Raw genomic sequence first — 22,270 nt, forward strand, 5'->3', positions numbered from 1 at the left:
CCAACAAAAGAATTTAAAAAAGGAATTATAGCTGTGTTTTGTGAGTAAAATGTTATACTGTCCTATGAATGGTGGTAAAAACTGCAAATCTATATACAATCATATTAAAAATAATCACAAAATCCTTGAATAATGCATTATAATGTTACAACTTACAATGTTCCTTTTGTCAGAAAATAATTTTTAGTGCCATTTTTTGAAACAAGGCTGCTTTAATCTCGCAGGAAAAAACATTGCATTTTTCATGTTCACACTGTTTCAGTTGTTATCGAATCGGACCTTGTTGTTGTTGGCTTTGTTAAGCCAGGACAGCAAGATGTTTCAGAAGGTCCAGAGGCTGCTGAATCCTGAGCTGCGTGGTGCTTCACATGTTCTTCCCATTTCCGTGCTTCTGTCTCATGACCATGATCAAGCAGTTACTGAAGATGAATGAACGAAGTTTAAGAGTCACAAACAGCTGGAACCAAATTCCTTGTGTGTGTCAACACACTTGGCCAATAAACCTGATTCTGAATGTGTTAAGATGTGGTTCAAAGTGAAACGTACAGAATTTACACTTGTTATAAAGGTAAGAAGCGTCTGAAAGCTTTGTGTCAAACCCAGTCATTACGTCATAAACTAATGAAAGAAACGTCAGAAACCATGTTGTCTTAGCTGAGCCTTTATATTTGCTCTGAGGTGACTATTGTATCATTTTTAACCAGACACATCTTTTAACACACTCGATTTAACTTAGGGTTTTATTTGGTGAACTGAGTGTGTTACAGCAGGAAAACGTCTATATTGCATATATACGATGTACCCAAGAATGGAAATAAAAATTGTATCAGAGTGCTAAAGCTTACTAAGAACTGGGCCTGTCACTTCTGTCTCATTAGTATGCAATGATCACTGTTTGCCTTTGTTTTGGTGGAAGATGAGCTGTCATGTCAGTCTGCTGAAATAACTCACTGATCCATAACGGCACTACGGGAGCAAAAATACAGCTCGAATCGTCTCCCACATGACAGCGTTGACCTTTCTAAAGAACACACCAGAGACTAATTTGAAAAGCTTCTGTAGATTCTCGATTAATGATCCATACACACACATCCATCCTCATCAGCAGTGCCTATGTCACCGACCCCAAATGTATACTGATGGGGAATGTTGAACCAGTCACGTGAGCTCTGATTGTAGCTGTGGGATAACTAGCGGGGGTCGTACATGTTAGCCAGTTTCTTGAAGCGTGGTCCCCAATCGTTAAGGTAGTCGTAGTCCTGGTCCTCGTCTGAGGTGGAGGAAGCTAGGGAGCTCAGGCTGCCTGCCAGAGAACCGGTTCCTTCGTAGTCATAGATCAGAGCTGTGTCAAACGGAGGCACGTTGGGGTCGTTGTCTGCGACATCCAGACACTGCCAAGAGGACAAGATAAAGAGAAAGGTTCTGTGAGCTCACATGCATGCTAATCGCAGTTATAAGAATAAAAAGAAAATTAGTAAGGTCATTGCCTGCTAATCAGAAATGCAGTACTCTTTGTTCAGTACCTCATTAAAGATTATCCAATTCAGAAGGCATCTAATTGTATCTGCAAACCTTTGGGAATTGGTATTCTTGTATGCTCCCCAGAACAGAATTATAAACGCTTTCAACAAACATGATGGAAATTAGCAATTGGCAAATTTTTCAAATGAAAGTCAAGTAAAAGAATTATTCAGCTCATTCCTGATCATTCTCTAGGTAAGCTGGAGAATCTAAATTCACTATTTAAATGTACAGAAGTTAAAACTATTATTAATCTAAATTCACTATTATTTGTTATTGAACCTGAAAGCTTCAAGGAAACTTAGTAGTATGCTAGCTAGCTGTACACACCGATTGAAAAACTAGTGATTGAAAGAGACAGCACTCTAAAAGACATATGATTGCTCTGAAATATGTTTCATAGTAAAGTTCTTTTCAGTTAAAATGCTGGCCAGTTTGGTGATACCCTGGTATCAATTGGTACCTTTGGGGGATGTTTGGTACTAAGCTGCATTCGGAAACGGACAGCTAGATAGTGCACCATCTTGTCTATATACGTGGTTGGATATTTCCTTTTCTACACTTGACAGAAGTCATATGTTGTCTCCATTTATAGTGTCCGTGAAAAACCCATCCTCATAAGAATACTATCTAACCAAAATCCCTGCTAAAGAGGAGTGAGTACATTGACTTACTACATTACAAGTGAAATTTTTTTCCTTCTAATTTATGTGCGTGGTGAAGAGGTGGGTGTTTAGTCTTCTTCTGAAGACAGCTAGAGGAAGTTCAGTCTTGATGCATGTCTTCCTTGTATCTAAAGGTCAAGCTGTGTCATGCTAAAAGCTTGAAGGTCATGCATCTCAAATGATGTATTGGGTTTAAAAATGTTTACTGTTAATGGTTTAAAAAACTTTAAAGTCTAATGCTATGAATTTCTGTGTTATTAAGCTCTTGTGTTACTTATATTTTTTTATAAGTGCTGTTCATATGATGTCCCTATTTGATCTTATACATTTATCTCATTGTCTTCTTCGTTGTCTTCTTCATTCTTTATTCCATGTTTCAAGTATGAACGGTGCCATTCAAATAATGATCATATTCCCACGTACATCACTGATAAAGTCCTCAATGTCGGTAGGCTCTCCCTGCGGTTTGCGTGGGTATGCAGGCGAGGGTAGGTTATATGGAGCATCCTTCCGGAGTGGCTGCTTCCATTTAGGAAGACCAGGTTGATTGAAGGATCCTAGAGGTATAACCATATCATTTGGGGTCCTCAGAAGATCAATGTTGAAGGCATCCTGAAAGAGACAAAAGGTTGTGTTTATGAGGGGAAGATGACTAGACCACTACTGTCTTTAAATGTACAGAAGTCACTATTGTTTGTTATTGAACATGAATGCTAATGCTTTAAGGAAACAGTAGTATGTTAGTTAGCTGTACAGACTGGGTTAATAACATTGTTTAATCTTGGATGTTCTTTGCTAGATAATACAATATGATAACAATTTAGTTAAAGTTGAAGCAAAGGCTTCCAAACATTAGTTGTATATATGCTTGTCCTTACTGAATGCTATGCCAGTAGCTGTAGATATTTGGCTAACTAGCCTACTGATTGCTAAGCCAGGAACTGTATTTTATTGGTTACTAACCTACTGAATGCTAAGCGAGCAGCCTGTAGCTTATTTGCTATCTATGAAAAACATCTTGAATCAGAAAGTAAAAATAACATACAAATTAGCTTAGCTTAAAAGTAAAAGTCACCAAATAGAAAAAGTAGCGACATTAGCGACACTGTTTTTCAATCCAGTACTGGTAAATACTAGTCAATACTGGTTCCTGGAAGTAATTTTAAGTATACATTAGGTTTAATATCTTTTAAACAACTAGTTTAAAAGATATTAAATATCTTATAAACAACTAGCAGTTGTCTTTTTCTACAATGACAAGAGTATACTGTCTTTATGGTAGATTTGGGCCCTAATAAGGTAAAATACAACACCAAGGTGACATTGTAAAATATTTTAAAACTATTTTAAAAATGTAGACATTCCCTAAATGCCTTTTAAACGACTTTGTATGCATTACTAGGAGACTAAAACTGATTGTGTCAGCTGCATGAATTCCCCAGGCTAATGCAGAACGTCTCTGGCCCATACATGGTGTGTATCAGTGTTTCCCACAGAATCACACACACACACACACACACCAGCTGCTGCTGTCCGCTCTCAACCTCACTCTGCACATACTGTGAGCTGTCACATGTTTCATGCTCACACAGCTCACATAGCCCACTGCTGTAGTAAAGGAATCGTGTTTGTGGGAGTTTGAGTTAACTCTCACCTCATCCTCCTCTCCTCCGCCCTGCTCATCGTAGTTGAGTACATTGTCACGCACATCGTCCTCTGATTCGCCAATCAGAAGGCCTCCTCCTTTCTTAACACCACGTTTGGTGCAGCTCCTCACCGCCACAGCAAATATCAGCAACACTGAGCACAACATGCACACGTATGTATATCACATTTTATAACGGACACTATTATTTAGATAAACAATCCTGGAATGGATAAATGCACTCATGAATTAATCTCCAATGTCAAATTAAAAACATATTTATGTATACAGTACTTACAAAATAGTAAAGCAACACTGGCCATGATGATCATAAGGGCAATAAAGCTAATGCCCACTCTAGCTCCAAAAATGGCTGCAGCTGTGACACTCATACACTGTCCAGCGCTGTCACATGGACACACCGTCACATTCACCAGTGCGTTGGAGTGAAGAGGTGGTGAACCAGAGTCTGATACCTTAATGGGAATGGAGAACTCCCCCTGGTCTATATCTATCACAGGCTGCAGTACCGCATGGGTCTCTGTATACATAGGACAGAAAAGCAGACAAATTTTTTCCCAAGAACAACTGTACAATGTAAAAAAGAGCTAAAATTAATGCTCCAATTTGCATAGATTTGCATACATTTTTTTATGTTTCTTTATAAATTAATAAAATCTTTTACACCAACATTTTAACATAGATAATAATTAAGAGTGATTAGCATGATCCAATTACCATACTAACTGGTCCTTAATAACATATATTCATTAGTAATGATTTGGCTAGAATGAAGGATGGATGATTGATAGACTAACTGAGTGGTTTTGTAAATTATAAAACTACTGGTAAAGCTATTTGGTTTTTGCATCTATGAAACAAATGATTTTGTTTTTACTTAAAAGCACTGATAAAATAGAGATTTGATGGACTGATGCATGGATCTGAGGAAGAAATTATATGTATGTATTTATGTATGTATAAATAGATGGATGGATGGACCGATGGGTGTAAGGGTTGAGTGGTTGGATCGATAGAGGTATAAATGTTTGGATAATTGGATAAATGTAGAACGGTTGGATGCATGGATAAATGGATGGATGGATGGATGGATGGATGGATGGATAGATAGACTAAAAAGTGATAGATTCTCAGACTGGATGAATGGGCACTGTGATGGTTTGATGGATGGATTGATAAGACCCAAAAGCATATTCTTTTGTATTTATTGAAAGCAGAATTTTGATGTTTTTTTTTGTACCATTGAGCTGTATGATAGTCCAGTTGGATGCCATGTCTCCATCAGCCAGGTCGAAGTTAAAGGGATCTGCATGAGGGGCAAGGTCACTATCTACAGCGCTGATCAGCAGGCCCAGTCTGTGCCTCTCTCTGTTACTACACAGGATGCCACTCAAAGGGACAAGCACAGGGGGAAAGTCATTGGTCTCCCACAGAGTGATCTCCAGAGGGCCCATAATGGAAGTCCCACCTGCATCTGAATGGAGGAACAGTGATGGGTGCTGGATTTTTTTATTTAATTTTTTTTTACTTAACATGAAAGTTTAATATTAAATTTGTTCTGCACTCACCCATGTCTGTGACCTTTACTACTGCCCTGTACTTATTGTTCTTAACATATTGGGAGCGGAGGTTGAAGTTCTTCCTGGCTGAAATAGCTCCAGTTTCATGGTTGATCAAGAGCCATTTTTCAGGATCTTGAGTAATTTCAAATCTGAAAGAAAAAAGAAATCTCTCATGTATGGCACTGAAGCAGTACTTGACCAGAGCAAACACAGATGGCAAATGATTAATTACATTTCTAATTTATTTATTTCAGGTTTAAACTATAGAAATCCAGGTATAGTTTAAAGATTTTAGTATTCGGTTTTTACTAAGTCGTAATCTTGTACCTATTATTAGCAGCTTGATTTGTGGTATAATCTTAAATATTCAGTTTCATCTGGGGAGCTTCAAAATAACATTTTGATCATACCATGAAAGTATAATAATGGGCATTTATTTACAAAAAAATCTTTCGTACCTCAGCTTGGAATTCTCAGCATCATAAGCGATTTTGGAAATGAAGACTCTCCCTGGTTCAACGGACTCGGGAATAGACACCTCTATGGGGTTCGAATAAAAACGTGGTGCTTCATTCTCGTTGAGAACTCTGATATTGACGATAGCGGTGCTGGTCTGTTCATATGGAGCTTTAATACTCAGAGGGACTTCATTCTCTGTTCTCACAGTGAGCTGGTACTCTGCCCGTGACTCGAAGTCCAGGGGCTGCAATAGAAGAGGATGGAAATTGTATGCTTCAGATCTAAGCGTTAGATATCCTATTAAAAAACAGAGAACCTAGCGTAACAGTCCGACACCCTGGTGATCAAACCTGCCTCTGATATCATTTGTTAGTCCCTATTTGAACTGTTGAATGGTGTCCATGGATTTCCTCATTAACTCTTTCATACATCTAAGCGTAAATGATCAAATATCTTTTGAAAGCTCTTGAATAAGGCCAATACAATAGTTAAGAACTATTCTAGTCTAGTCTAATGCAGTCCCTTGTTTTTGTCAACTCGACATAACCAGATGTTTTTGAATAAGGTAAAATACTCACACAATTTTTTTTTATTTTATTTAAAAATGAGACACGTGAACATCAAATGACTCATTTCCAATTTGCTTAAGACTCAATTGAAATCCTGAAGCTGACAGATCTATGGCAGAAAAGAAAATAGCAGCCAGTCTACCTTCTACTACTCTTACTACTACTTCTACTACTACTGTCATATTGATGAAAGTACTCACCTTCACTACAGAAATAATTCCCTGGTTAGTGACACGGTCCGTCCGGATGGCAAAATTGCCAGAAGAATCTCCTTTAATGATGGAATAAGTAATCCTCCAGTTCTCACCATTCTTCTCATCTTTATCTGTAGCATTCACTCTGCCTATTTCCTCTTTGACTTTATTCTCCATGGCAAACATTGTGTACTGCAAACACAGGAGAGTAATCACATTATTGTGCTAAAAAAGAAGGTAGCATGTGTGTGTACAATATGTGAGAGTGGATGTGTACTGTGTTTGTGAGTGTGTGTGTAGTATGAATGAATATGTATATATGTAGTACATGTACCGTGGTAGGGTTGAACTGTGGAGCATGGTTGTTGATGTCTGTGATGTGGACGATGGCTCGTCCTGTGCTGGTCAGGCCCATCCCAGACATATCGGCCACCTGCAGGGTCAGCCGGAACAACTGCACCACCTGGGGCAAAAACACAGCATTATGACAAACCCTAAAGCCACACAACAACATCTACTGCTAGTGGAAGGTCTTCCCATTAAAAGTAAAGGTTATTATAACAGTAAATAGGGATGTTAAACAAATGGGATGTTCAGTGGTCATATCTTCACATACTTTTGCCAATATACTATATGAAGAATGAACTGATCTCATCATAAATAGGAGATTTCTGCCACCCCGAAACAGTATAATCCAGTTATCTCAATTGTCTCGCAGAGAGGATCCCCTTTAACTGTAAAATCAAGTAATATAAATTTTGAGTCCATTATTTACAACAAAATTTTTGAGTCATGGAGCTTTTTAATCGTGAAGGTTATTTATCCTTTATTCCCTGTATCAAGATAACATTATGTCTTTATTAAGGTTAACATTAAAGTCTACTTTGTTTTTGAGTTGTTGATGTTTGGATTAAATCCACTGAATTCAACAGAGCAGACCAAACAAACTAATATCTATAATAAATCCTTTTATCACTGTACCATAAAGTGGCTGCTACAATGCATAACATCATTTGAGACCAATCTGTTTAAGACATTTTTGGTTATTTTACAGTAAAATAAAAAATTCAGTAGCAGCTTTACAACAATATGCTTTTTACACAACACCTACATCTCGGTCCAGTCCCACGTCTCTGGTGTAGATCACTCCTGTTACGTTATTGATGCCAAACATGGTCTTGTTGATGCTGAAAGGTGGGAAGCTCTCCTGAGCTGTTATGGAGTAGCTCAGGATTGAGTTGTCTGTGTTGGGGTCATCAGCATCTGTTGCTGATACAGTCAACACTGAAGTACCTAAACAAGGGATATACTGTAATGTAGATTAAAATGTTTTAAGAGAAAAATATTGTTTTTAAAACTTGTGTTTTGTAAAAAACTGTGTGAACAGTTATTTTTAATGTATGTACGCCGCATTTTCTATTTTTTGAACCTGAAAAGCCCCTTTCTTAATATTTCTATTATACCGGGTATGATTAGATCATACTGACCTGAGAATAAGTTATATTACAAGAAGGTATGACGGCAACTGCTTTTTACAGAAATATACCACAAATAATAAATTGGCAATACTGAATTACAGAATTTCCATGTGTTACTTGTGCACTCCTACATGATTACACACACCTGCTGGTAGCAGCTTGAGAATTGTTTTGTGCATCTTTACTGTTCCCAAAATACATATATACATTTAAGGTTGCTCATTTCTTTCTATTATTCAGCTCAGCTGCTCAAAGTCAATATCAAACAAACACAAACCTGTCAGATTGTCACTCTATCATTTTGATTGTTCCCTAGTGTAGTTATACACAATTTCTTTCTAACCTGGAATGGAGAATTCTGCCACAGAGCCAACAAACTCCTCTTTGATAAAAGCCGGTCTGTTGTCATTCTGGTCCAATACGTAGATCTCGATGGTGGTGGGGTTTTCTAATCGCTCCCCACTGGGCGACAGGGCGAAGGCTTTAAGCTGAGGATGCACAATTATGTTATTGGTCAAACTTTACAGTTTATTTACCAAATTAATTTTACTGTTAAATGCACGTGTCACGTTTTTCTAAAGGACTTAACCCCGAAACATGAAACAGCTGTTCACAAACTACTTCTGCACATCCCAAGAGAACAGTTTGTGCTATTTATGGGGTTCAGTGTACCGTGAAGCTCTTATAAGTCTCTCTGTCCAGAGGCTTCTTGCTCTTAATCCATCCTGTTTTATCATCTATTTCGAAGAGGTCCTTAGGCTCCTGGTCGACCCCAGGGCCCTCCAGCTTGTAGATCACTTCTCCAGTGAAAATCTTGTCAGATTTGATCTGAATGGAATGGAAATTGTTAAAGACACATGGTAAGCATCTTGCTTCCCAGATGTGCGTTAGAAACAGGTCATCAGGTTGATAAGTGAAAAAGATGCATTGAATATTTACATACAAAGAAATATTCAGTGAATAAGTGCAATGTAGTTCAATAATAAAGGCAGAGGTAATAGAAACTGCAGGACAGCACATAATGTTTTCAGAGATACTTAAATCTGCTACAGCTTTAGAAGGGCTTTGCTTGAATGGATAATAAAGTAGACGTAGTCTACTTGTCTTAGACGTAGAGATTTACTAGGAAATCTCTGTACTGTGTTGCAATTTTGATTATCATTACATTTCTGATTAAGTCCTGAAGTATTACCATTACATTTCTGATTAAGTCCTGAAGTATTACCATTACATTTCTGATTAAGTCCTGAAGTATTACCATTACATTTCTAACTAAAGTACTGAAGTATTACCATTACATTTCTAACTAAAGTACTGAAGTATTACCATTACATTTCTGACAGGAGTACTGAAATATTACAATTATATTTCTGACTGAAATATGATGATGAAGTCTCATATGACTTATTGTTGCATGTGGCAGCTTTAGTTTTGCTTCGCTCTCCTTCTACACGTCTTTGTTAATTACCTGGACCAGATACTCAGGGACCTGCTTGCTGTTTTCAGAAACACGGATGGGTGGTATGATCCAGTCTCTCTTTACTCGGCTCAAACCTGAAGTCTTTGTTCTCCACGGATACAGCACAACTGGGTTCAGGTTCTCTCTCCTCGACTGGGAGCTACTGGTAACCTGCAATGTATTTAAATGGCACTTTTATGGACTGAACAAAAGTCTGCAAACATCATTTATACTTTATATGCACAGACACAAATATTACAAGATCTGTGCTGCCATTTGTTATAACACCTGTTAGGAGAATTTGCAACACAGTAAGACTGTCATAATGTGACAGAAATATGAAGGCTGTTGGCTAATTTAAATCTGAACTCCCGTTAACGCTGAAAGTGAAAGGTGAAACAGTTTCCTGAGCCCCATTGTGAAGCATAGCTAATGTGGAATCCAGCATCTGCACTCTTATGAGTGAAAGCTCTCTTATGCTATCCTTCTGTTACTCTCTTTGGACACACACACACACACACACACACACACACACACACACACACACACACACACACACACACACACACACACACACACACACACACACACACACACACACACACACACACGCCACATGCACACCACTTGGTCACAGACACTTAAATCTAGGCACATATATTTCCTTACAGCCACTTCCCACACAAACACACAAACACACACACACACACACACACACACACACACACACACACACACACACACACACACACACACACACACACACACACAAAACACACTTGGTGCACTTGGCACAGCTGTCTTCTCGAGGAATGAGCTCGATTTCCCCACCCACGCCCTGCCACACTGATACCCACATTATTCTGTACTCTACACTCCACATATCCGAGTTCACAGGTCAAACTCTGAATCTCCTGCACTGACAGTAACCCATACACTCGCCCACAAACATATTCTCTGACAGCATAGGCTGTCTTCACCTGCTTGGAAAAGTCTGGACCGTGTAATGACTGAGTTAAAAATAAAAAAATCTGAATAATAACGGTATAAGTAAGGTTAGATTTTATTTTGTGCCTGTGTAATTTGTTGGAAACAATTCATGTTGGACAAAGCTGAGAAGTTACAGCATATACCTTATTAAAAGAATCAATGTTTCTTTGAGTCTGCAAATATGTCCTTAAATACAAATACTTCTAGTCTATATATACTGTAGATACTGTATAATGAACTATTCATTTGATATTCATTTGAAATTATTTTATGAACAAAAGTATTCTATTTTCATTTTGCAAATAAAGATTTAGCTTTCGATGTATTCATTGTATTTTCTGGAGTTGTTGCTGTCCTCTGTTTTCACTTGAAGGTCAAAGACCTGAGAGTAGAGTGTAGGAGTCATGGATGAAACTCAACACTGAGAACAGTAGCAAGTATGTGAACGGGGAATAAATTAGCCTCGGGTAATGGCTTTCTGACTAGGTCTACTTCACAAAATTTAGTTATTGTATAATGCTCCTTGTGATCAGATTCTGTGTCCTGGTATTAAAACTTGTGAATCGAACTTTAAATTCACAGAAAAGAGAAAATAGAAAATCCTTCAGCTTATATTAAAAAAAGCTAAATTAACAGCAATCTATAAAATGTCAAAGTATTCTTTTCACTCATACGTTACCCTATGAATGGGATGCAAGTCTATCGTAGGCTGTTACACCACTGATTTTAAGAGGAAACTTCACCTAGAAGCATGTTTTTCATAAGTGGCAGGGACCCTAGTACATGTGATACTCCACACAATCAGTAAGGCAGGATCGAACCTGTGAACCTGTATTGCTGTGAAAACCTCATAAATACATTAATAATATTGTCTGTTATTATTTGGAACCATCATGGAGAATGAAAATGGCATGCTTGGGAGAAGCCACTACAGAATGGAAGTCATGCTAAACATTCCCAGGCTAAGCTAGAGCACAAATCTTAGCCCTTTGTGCTCTTCTACATCCAGTGTAACGCTTGGCTCTAGTGACTATCTGGGTGGTCCACAGTGGAGGCATGTTGATGTCATTAGCAGAAGAGGGTTCAATTACTTTGCAGTTTTTTCAATTAACCATGCCCTTTAGGCCCAGTGACAGGGCACACTTGCTCAGTTTCCTGAAGACTTTATTGCCTGGTAAAGCTTATGACTCAGATTCTTTGATCCTGTAATGTGATCCTATGACATGCGGCAGTGAACAGTTGTAGGTAAGGCTGAGGGGGAGGATATTATTTCTCTTTTTCACTCTGTATTAGATACCAGGTTTTCCAAAAATATTTCGTTCAGGAAGGAATGCCCTAATATCTGGATAGTTGCAAAGTTTCCCATCTCCTGTCCTGATCATCTATATAATCCATCCCTCAAATAAGCCTGTTGGAATCAGTGATGGAAAGCTAGCTAAGTGTTTCCTGATTTATATTATGTTTCACAAATATCTGGGTCTTGTGCAAATTCACCTGGTTACCCTGGTCAGTACACTATTCTCAACACAGTGATGCCCTGTTGTACTACATCATCATCATTCAGTGAAGTTTTTACTGACTTGGATTTACATTTACAATGAATCTCTTGTTATATTTCTGTTGACTCTTTAATACAAATGTTATATCAGGCTTGAATGACAAATTCTATGTTAATAACTGATCCAGTCCAACTTGGTACCTTAGGTAGCAAGTCCAAGCCTCAAATTATTTAAGCTCCAAACACTGGAACTGAAATACAGGCCCATTATTCAGGTCAGTTTAAAACTTCAAGGTAACACAGCCAGCCAGCTCTTGACTATGAATTACCAAATATAATGCTTAAATTCCACACTTGGAATGAGCAGATAATGTGACAAAAAAAACAATACAAATGCAAATACAAATATGATGCACACTATTTGTTGTTGTTGGTTTTTTCCCACTGGTTTACCATTTAATGGAGCTCCAGGCTTCAGCTTGAGTTGCACTGATGCAATTGTTCTAAGTGATCTCGAGGCTGCTTGATCATCTGTGCTGTGATGTTTTTGTGTGAGGTAGCATTTCTGCAATGCCCTGGGATATCTCTGCTTGGGGATCCAGAAACAATGACTTGTTGTATGATATAATGTATGAATATATTTAAAGGACTATTATGTGTGCACTATAAATTATTTGTTGTTATATGATATGTTAGTAAAAAAAAAAAAAAGACTTTTTCAAGCAGCCCTGTTTTTTTTTTTTTCAGATTGTTAAAAACACTGGGAAAGAGCTTCAGATACATTTACATTACACTACATTTATCCATTTATTAGAAGCTTTTACAAGCAAAATCAACTAGGGAAATACAAGTAGTGCTTCCTGATGCACCACAGATAAGGAAGATCCATTTCCAATCTTCTGGTTTAAGTAACCGTGTCTGACATGTACACTGTATATATAATGGATTCAACCTTAATGAGCAGTGCTTTATATTGCACTTTTCATTTTGTTTTAACAAACCTTCGACTGTCTAAAGTACTCTGACTGGCATGACTTTTGGCTTGCTGCCTACAGATGCTCCCATAGTAAAGATAAATCCTTCCTCAGCCTCACTGGGAATATGTGTCAGCCCACCAGTCTCGCAGACGCCTTCTTTCTGATATGGGATACAGTCAATGAAAGCTTATCACACAGCACTGTGGTCTGCTTTGAGACATACTGGCTTAGATCCCAGACACGGATACTGACATTGGAATGGGTAACCTCACTTTACATTATATTCCAGGTCTAGGGATCAAACGCTGCCTGATGAAAACTATGTGATAAGTTGAAATGGGTTATTATTAGAACAATAAAAATGTTTTTTATGGACGTATTGAACTGAGATGTGGATTCATAAACAATGCGTTCCGTAAACCGAAAAACACACAACATACCACACATCATCATGTGTTTACCACATTCACTTTGTCCTGCATTTAGCCCCGTTAATCCCTAGCTTTACAAGAGTCATCCCAAAGAAGCCACAGAAGTCACTATCAGCTGCTCCACAGCAAGGTGGGAGGAATTTAATATAAGGACCTGATGTACTACATTTCTGGTGTGAATTGATGTAAGTCACCCATTCACAGGGACTTCTATGGTGGACGCTTCATGTAAATCACTTGGAATCAGTTGGAGGACACTCACTGCAGCTAGAGTAGGTCCCCAGTGGACAGCCTTGAGATACATGGTGTGACTGCTGTGGATGTCACTTGAAACCATGATGGCAGTGGCAGTGGCAGTGGCAGTGGTGGCTCAACTGGTTAGGGCTCTGGGTTGTGGATCGGGGTTCAAGACCCAGCACAGTCAAGCTGCCACTGTTGGGCCCTTGAGCAAGGCCCTCAGCCCTCCCTGCTCCAGGGGTGCTGTATCATAGCTGCCCCTGCACTCCGACCCCAACCTCCTTAGTTGGGGTATGTGAAGAAAATAATTCCACTGTGCTGTAATGTATATGTGGCGATAATAAAGGATTTCATGCCCCAATTCTATTTCATTTCATGGCAATCACCACAAAACAGTTTTGCTCTCAAGTCTCCATCAGTGTACAAGACTTCTTGTTAAAACTAGAATGAATTTCCTAATTTTTTTGACCATATAGTACACAGTTGTTAAAGGGAAATGATTTATAATCCCACTCTCCAGTGTCAAGACGATGCTTCCCTTTTAAGTCTGGTTCCTCTCAAGGTTTTTTCCTCATATCCTCCCTTGGAGTTTTTCCTCACCATCATCACCTCTGGCTTGCTCATTAGGGATAAATGTAAAATTTACTATTTATATCCTGAATATTTTTGTAAATCTACTTTGAATGGAAGTCTAATAATAAATGGATTTTAATTGTGTTGCTATTTAACAAAGAAATAAAATTTAGAATCCTCACTGCAATGAGGCTTTCTGAAAGGAGATATTTACATACTTAACGTTTATGAAAGGAGTCTCCAGTGTCAGAGCTTTGTAATAGTCAGAGATTTAGCTGTTCCCTTCCACTTCCTTTACATTTGTCATCGTGGTAATAATAAAGGCCAAGGGATGTTAAGCTATGCAGTTTTGTTTGGGAAACACTGTAATTGTAAATTCAAGAGAAAGTCATAAAAACAAAAGTAATACTGGGAACATTTTTATATAGATGTACCACCACATGTGTCATTCTGTAACTGATAAAGAAATGTAATTCTTGGTAAATTGCTATGGTGTGAGTGGAATAAAATAGTTATGTGATAACCGTGAATCTGCTTTGTATCAGGCAGCACCATATCACTATATTGTTGATTATTTTTCTTTAGCAGCCCCACATTTCCTAGCTAATCTCTTTCCTCACAGTCCTTCTCTAGTATTACGGCAGATGATGTGTCAGATACCAATGAATACTGACTATGTTTCAGTTCTGGAGGCATCTCAGGAAGCTGAACTGTGACCTACATATAGAGTGTTTTTTAGGTGGTTGTGTTTGCGCTAAGGTGAAATGAATTTATTTATCAGTGCAGTATCTGTTATTTGTTGCTGGTATGAGCATGAGTACATACAAAAGAGACCATGGAGGTCCTATCAGTTGTATATCCTCCCTAACGTGAATTCGACAATACAGCAACTGTTATTATTACCTTTAAAGTTTCTGAACAATATTTCTTGAAACAATCAGTATGTAAGCTATAGTCCACTATCTTTACTGAAATACACTGCAGTTTATTCCTGGATCTTATCGAGATTTAAACATGATAAGGCATTGCTGTTGTACACATTATTAAGAAGACCCTTTAAGATACAAGAAACAGTTGTCCTGATGAGTTATGTGCCTGTGTGTGAATCCCAGTGAAACCTAAAACCCAGTCAGTTCTTCTATCTCTAAGAGGTTGTCTTTCTTCTCAGCATTTCTCTCTCTCTATCAAACCCATCCACCATTTGTGCTTTTGTCACTGCAGCAGTCCTATTTTTAGAGGCCGTCCATGTTTCACTACAGCACATGCTTGATCTTTATCCTTGCATTATGGGGAGTGCCCTGTTCAAAATATTTTAGTGGGAATCAGTAACCAGTTGCCATACTTTGGAATTGCATTCAGTGCTTTGGGAAGATATCACTAGCAAGGCTTACACATTTGTACAATAAAATAAATGACAGTCAAATGATTTATCAATGCCATCTGAATTTCTTTGCCTTTACCTGAGAAACAACATATATAGTGAAAAACATTTTTTTATCTAGGTCAATGTTCAGCTTTCTGAGATACCTCCAGTACAGAGACATATTCACTGTTCATTGGTATTTGGAACAACCGCTGTGAGACCCGGAAAGGGACTGTGAGGAAATAGATTTGCCCGTAAATCGAAACCCTCCAGCTGTCTGGAGTGATTGTTTCCAATGAGCATGAGCTCAACACTGACTGCGTTATAGACCGATTTGAATGAGATTTCACGGACAAAAGTGCTGGCTTTCTGTTTCCGCAGTTGGGATTACTGCACAGGACAACCGGCATTGAGTAAACGCATCTGGGAACAGCTGCCATTCGTCATCACAGACTCTCAAAGAGCCTTCACTGTACAGGCATGATGGTCCAGTCTGCAAGTGCCAATGGATATGGTGATTTCTTCTGAGCTTAGTCCTTAGTGAGTTAGCAGTGTCCATGGCTAAACTACAAGGAATGCTGTGAGTCTTTCTTCTGGAACCCGAAGAGGGGATGTAAGCACTCCCAGGTGCTATAGTTGACTGATAACCATAACCAAAGGCTTCATGATCAAAGAAAGCATGCAGAAGGATGGACAATCTTGCCGTAATAATAATATAATAATAATATTTTTAAACCAAAGCAGAAAAAATTACAATAGGTAAAGAAAAATTGTAACTGGTTAGTGATATGGAATTGGAGTTCAGGGTATCAGATAATGGCATGCCCAATGCTGGAATGCTTTGATGTATTTTCACCACATGACCAAACGCATATTTCACATAGACTCATCCATGCCTAATTTACACATGCCATGTAAATAGAGACAAACTGTGACAATACAATTAGTCATTAACAAACTGATCACGAATAACTGCATATAATATTGTATTTCTATAATGGGATCGAACTAGGAAAACAAAATAGGTAAAGATCTTAATAAAGACAAACATTTTTAATAAAGACAAACATTTGATGGGTTGTATGCTTTTTCACTATTAAAAGTCCTAATCATTCATCACAATATGCAGTGTTTACTTCTGTCTTGTTTATCTAAGAAATGATGGAGGCCTCTCAGTATAAAGGCTTTGATTACTTCTGAGTTTCACTGCAAACACAAACAATGCCAATAACCTGATTGTGATTAATGTTCACATGTTTATCTTCACATGATTATTATTTGTTTTTTCCCCTGATTTATTCATTTTCTTCAAATGGCAATGTTGACAAGCTGGAAGGTTCATAAACCATATTGTCAGAATAGAATAGGAATCATGAAATCTGCTATTGCTATTACTGATTAGCTGTCATCATCCTTTTAATCAGCATTATTGCATATTTGGAGCAACCACCTCCTCAGTTTGAGACTGCTAGGCAGCTAATGGTTGACGTCAGGTCGCTGAACTCAAAACAGAGGAAGTTAATAATCCATTACTCTGACGTGAGTCGTGATGTGTAAGTATAGATGAGTTGAGCAGCTGTGGCCTGGGGCTGTAAGCACCTCCTAAACTCTACATCACCATATCTGTTTCAAATAAGTCACCTTCAATAGCATTTTTGTTTGGCTTATAGAGTTACTGCAACTGAATTCACTAAAATTTCAAAGTAACAAATACACGTGGTAATAAAAAAAAAAATACAAAGATTCGATGTTTCAGTGAAGCTGAACTCCAGGAGAGCTTTGCAAATTTCAAACCCGAGACAGCACGTACATAGTATATGTTATAATGCATCATGAACACGCTAGTTAGCGCTGAGTACTAAACCCTCTTTAACACTAAACAATAGATATGCTAGAAGAAAACATTTTTATTCGTACCTGACCAAAAGATGCCAACAGCACATACACTCCCACCAGCAGCATGACTCCCATTGTTTTTTGTGGCCTTTAGACCTCAGTAGTTGCTCTGTGTCCCTCGATCCCCAAGAAAAGACTGTGCTGGACAGCAATATGGTTTTTAGTGCGTTTTCTGGATGATGATGTGTAAACCCTGCTGAAACCCCTCGGTCCCTCTCTCTCTCTCTGTCTCTCTCTCTCTCTCGACTGTGTGTTGGGGATATGAGTGACAGCACATGTGGTGGACTTGCCTGAGGAGGCTGTAATCCTAGCCCCCCTTCAGCTCCCCAGTCATGGACACACCCCAAAGTTTTTAGCCCAGGAAGTTTAGGCCTTGGCATGAACTCTACTCATGTAAGAGCAGACTTCTTCAAAAGCATAGACAAACCCATTTTTAATGAGGAATATTCACCCAAATGCTGATTTACTAATGATTTTCCATCACCTAGCATCAGTTGAATAGAAATAACTCACCGGTCAGAAGGATACTCATTTTTATTCATTTTAGAATTTGTTTTAATTATCAACTTTTGGAGGGAGAGCAGAAAAGGAGGAAAATCAGTGAAGAGCCAGAGCAGATGGCTCTGTAATGCAGAGCGCTATGTGGAAGGTCAAATTTCAGCAGGCTATTAGTCGAATATTGTACCTTTCGACCCTGACCTCCTCATTACCAGCCACCACCTGTGTCTCAGCTTAACATTTGTCACAACTTCACAAAGACATTCATAATAACCACATATTTGGGTAAAAGGTTTTGGGCTTCAGTGTAATGCTGTTCATTGTTGAGTGATCTCTCTGTTTCTTGCTTGGGCTGAAAGAGGATAATATCCAGTTCCTCAAATCCGATTCCTTTGTTCTCCCACTATCTAAGTTACTTTTCAGTTTCAGGAACGGAAAGTTACGTGTGTCATATTTCACCATAGTTGAGTCTAGGTAGTTATCACTATTTACAAAGGATAGTGTTGCTCTGATATAATTCAGGTGTTCTTCATTAGTATTGCATTTTGGATGGTAATTGTATAGATCAACAACATCAACTTCCAGAGGCAAGAAAGAGAGTCAGATTACGCTCAACTAAAACTATAATGTATATTCCTTTGTTTTATTCCGACTTGCCTGTTTCACTAAATTCAATTCCATTTCATTTGTATATCGCTTTTAACAACGGACAGTGTCTCAAAGCAGCTTTACAGAACATAAACATAATACAAACAATTTAATATTATACAAAAAATAATATTAGACTTATCTTTAAATGTATTTATCTTTAAAAGGCAACTGAGATAACACCCTTAGATGGAAGAGGAAGAAACCTTGAGAGGAACCAGACTGAAATTGGAACCTCATCCTTATTTAAGTGACACTGGAGTGTGTGATTATAAACAGTCTGATAATTGTGTATCGATGAGGAGGTTGTAGTCCTCAAAGACGACATGTAGTTGGCATCTCCTCTTAGAATGTTCGTATACTTCATGAAGCAGAATCCAACTGGAGCTGGTAGATCTCTAGATGCCTCAGTATCCTCACAGGGTTGGCCTTATCTCAATGAAGGTCCAAAGTGAAGGCCCTAAATCTTAATAAAACTTACTAAAATCCAGTTTAATCACAAATTTAAGGGAAAAGTTAATTCCCTCAATTCAATAATATGGATAAAAATCTATTTCATCTAAATCAAATCTAAATCTGTTTCAGGCTGGATAAATTACTCGAATATTTCAAAACATTGTCCTAAAGTCAACACAATAGTAAACTACTGTGGTAAAAGTATTGATTTAAACTATTTTAAAATCTTTAGTAACCTAGAAGATTCAGAGCACATATCAGGTACAGGAATAAATCTATTCGAGAATTTATTGTCAGAACTTGCAGTAGTAATTGTTTTTATGGCTTTATATTTCTTCGTAATATATTTTTGCTTATTCATGATGCTCTCAGTAATTAATTCTAATAAAACTCTCAATGTGATTCTGTTTACATGTTTGATGCACAGCGGCTACATAAAAATATTTCGGCTTTTGAGTTAATTTTCCTTCCATATATAATCTAAATCATATTTAAGCCTACAGACATTTACAATATGTACGGTTATTCACACGCTTTCTCCAGCATCATTTAGCTGTGCTGCTAATCGGGGATAGGATTTCAAAGAACAAAAATTTGCAAAGTCAGAATTAATCACTTTTATAATGTAAATAGTTCCCTCTCCTCTTTTCTTGATTTTGCTGCATCCGGGTCTAAAAGAATTAACTGCAAACACAGTTAAGGGCGGTTACAGTCCCGGCTGTTCAGATTTCTGCTGTAGCATTCTCCATATGAAGACCTGCTATGCAGTCCTACAGATACATGATGGAAATTCTTCTGTCAAACAGGGTTCTTCAGGCCTTCACCTCACCATGGTTCATGTCTTGGGCGTTTTAGCCTTCGTGCACATACACACATTTGTTTCATGACAAAAAAAACAGGTCTCCTGATTCATCTGCTGGACTTTTGACTGTTGTCAGCAAACCAAGAAACAGTATCCACACACAATGCGTGTGTGCGCACGTGCGTGTGTGTGTGTGTGTGTGTGTGTATGTGAGTATGATGTGAGACACACACACGCGCATTGTGTGTGGATACTGTTTCTTGGTGTGCTGACAACAGTCAAAAGTCCATACACACACACACACACACACACACACACACACACACACACACACACACACACACGCACGCACGCACACACGCACGCACGCACGCACACACGCACACACGCACACACGCACACACGCACACACAAACAGACACACTCTGTGTGATGAAGGATGTCTTGTCCACAGATGAGGGGTCAGAATATACTGCAATCTTTGTCTTAATGTTCCAATCATGGATGATCAAATCATGGAACAGTGAAACCTGCTCACATGCCCTTTTCACACACTACAGACCTTGATGAAGGATTGAAGGAAAAAAATACAAACACATGTCCATATGCCACTAGTCAATTATAAAAATGAATAAAATCTCAGTCTTGTGTTCACACACACACGCACGCACGCACGCATGCACACACACACACACGTCTATATGTGTCAAGTCAAGTAGCTCTGCTTGGATTGAAAGGAACTTGAGTATGAGCATCATTACAGATTTAACTTTAAGTATCACATTTCTAACTGAAGTTTTCGACTATCCACAGATAGAGACTTGAATGTAAGTCACTCTTAGCAGTTGCTTTCTTTTCTATACAAGAAATAACATCCACAACCATCTTTAGTGTTTATGAATGGCAGCATTCACAGAAATCCCAAGGTGATCTATAGGCTGGTCGTACTAGCGCATCCCCAGCTGCAGTGAGTGACCGACAAGATGAACATGTAAAGTGAGTCCTGAAGCTCTGTCAAAGTCAGTTTGTCTCCTCTGTCTTTCCTCACACACACACACACACACACACACACACACACACACACACACACACACACACACACACACACACACACACACACACACACACACACACACACACACACACACACACCAGGTTCTACATAGGTCTACACTTTAAGGTTACTTTATAAGTTTTTGTTTTAACTTCTTAGCTGGAGGTTATTGTGACAAGAATAAGATCATATATGATTTTTCTAAACATGAATCAGAGGGGGCACAGTGGCTTAGTGGTTAGCATGTTTGCCTCACACCTCCAGGGTTGGGGGTTCGATTCCTGCCTTGTGTGTGTGGAGTTTGCATGTTCTCCCCGTGCCTTCGGGGGTTTCCTCCGGGTACTCCGGTTTCCTCCGGTTTCCTCCCCCGATCCAAAGACATGCACGGTAGGTTGATTGGCATCTCTGGAAAATTGTCCGTAGTGTGTGAGTGTGTGAGTGAATGAGAGTGTGTGTGTGTGCCCTGCGATGGTTTGGCACTCCGTCCAGGGTGTATCCTGCCTCGATGCCCAATGACGCCTGAAATAGGCACAGGCTCCCTGTGACCCGAGAAGTTCAGATAAAACGGTAGAAAATGAATGAATGAATGAATGTTCTCTATCATCTAAGATATTTGATGTTTTTAAAATCTGACATACTTTTTTGTTTATTCTAAAAATGCTGTGGCTTGTTATGCTCCTCCACGCTGTGTGTGTGTTTTCTGTCTGTGTTTCTGTCTAACGTGTGTGTTGTGGCCAGGTGTCCTGTGCTGCGTTTACGTCTAGGGTCCTGATGTACAGTCTGCAGGTGTGATGACGACATCGTCATTGCAATGTTTTGGGGTAAACTGAATCAGACCTCCTGTACAAGAAAGAATATGAATTAAATGTGTATTATCCTGAGAATCCTGTGCAGGAAGCAGTAGGCAAAGCAGCTCACAGCTGCTGTTTCTCCATTTCTCTGTCCTGAAGTACAAACCACACAGGGTAAAGTGAGCATTCATTTATCTATCTGAGAAAAACAAAAGGTATTCATTTGTGTCATCCTGAAAGGACACAATGTGCTGGATATTGGTGTGTGAACTAAAGGCTGAGTATGCGTAAAGGTATGAATGTGTGTGTGTGTGTGTGTGTGTGTGTGTGTGTGTGTGTGTGTGTGTGTGTGTGTGTGTGTGTGTGTGTGTGTGTGTGTGTTTTCTAAGGGATAAAGGCACACCACCTGTCTCTGTCATGCTGGGCAGCAGCTGGCTGAACCCCCAGTCAAGCAGGACCGTTCCCATGAGCCCTCAGAGAGTA

General features: G+C 38.8%; 1 protein-coding gene across 1 annotated transcript; it reads right to left on the minus strand.

Moving 5' to 3' along the window:
- Positions 1–36: 36 nt before the first annotated feature.
- On the minus strand, positions 37–17,789 carry cdh15 (cadherin 15, type 1, M-cadherin (myotubule)). Its single transcript, XM_027157546.2, has 14 exons — positions 17,560–17,789; positions 9,583–9,744; positions 8,787–8,942; positions 8,458–8,602; positions 7,748–7,929; positions 6,971–7,099; positions 6,643–6,828; positions 5,873–6,117; positions 5,421–5,563; positions 5,093–5,326; positions 4,130–4,372; positions 3,841–3,986; positions 2,610–2,798; positions 37–1,391 (listed from the first exon to the last, which is right to left on the minus strand). The coding sequence occupies exons 1-14, from the start codon at positions 17,611–17,613 to the stop codon at positions 1,191–1,193; spliced, it is 2,415 nt and encodes an 804-aa protein (XP_027013347.2). The 5' UTR covers positions 17,614–17,789; the 3' UTR covers positions 37–1,190.
- Between the last annotated feature and the right edge of the window lie 4,481 nt (positions 17,790–22,270).

The sequence above is a fragment of the Tachysurus fulvidraco genome, chromosome 1 (genome assembly GCF_022655615.1).
Source record: "Tachysurus fulvidraco isolate hzauxx_2018 chromosome 1, HZAU_PFXX_2.0, whole genome shotgun sequence".
NCBI lineage: Eukaryota > Metazoa > Chordata > Actinopteri > Siluriformes > Bagridae > Tachysurus > Tachysurus fulvidraco.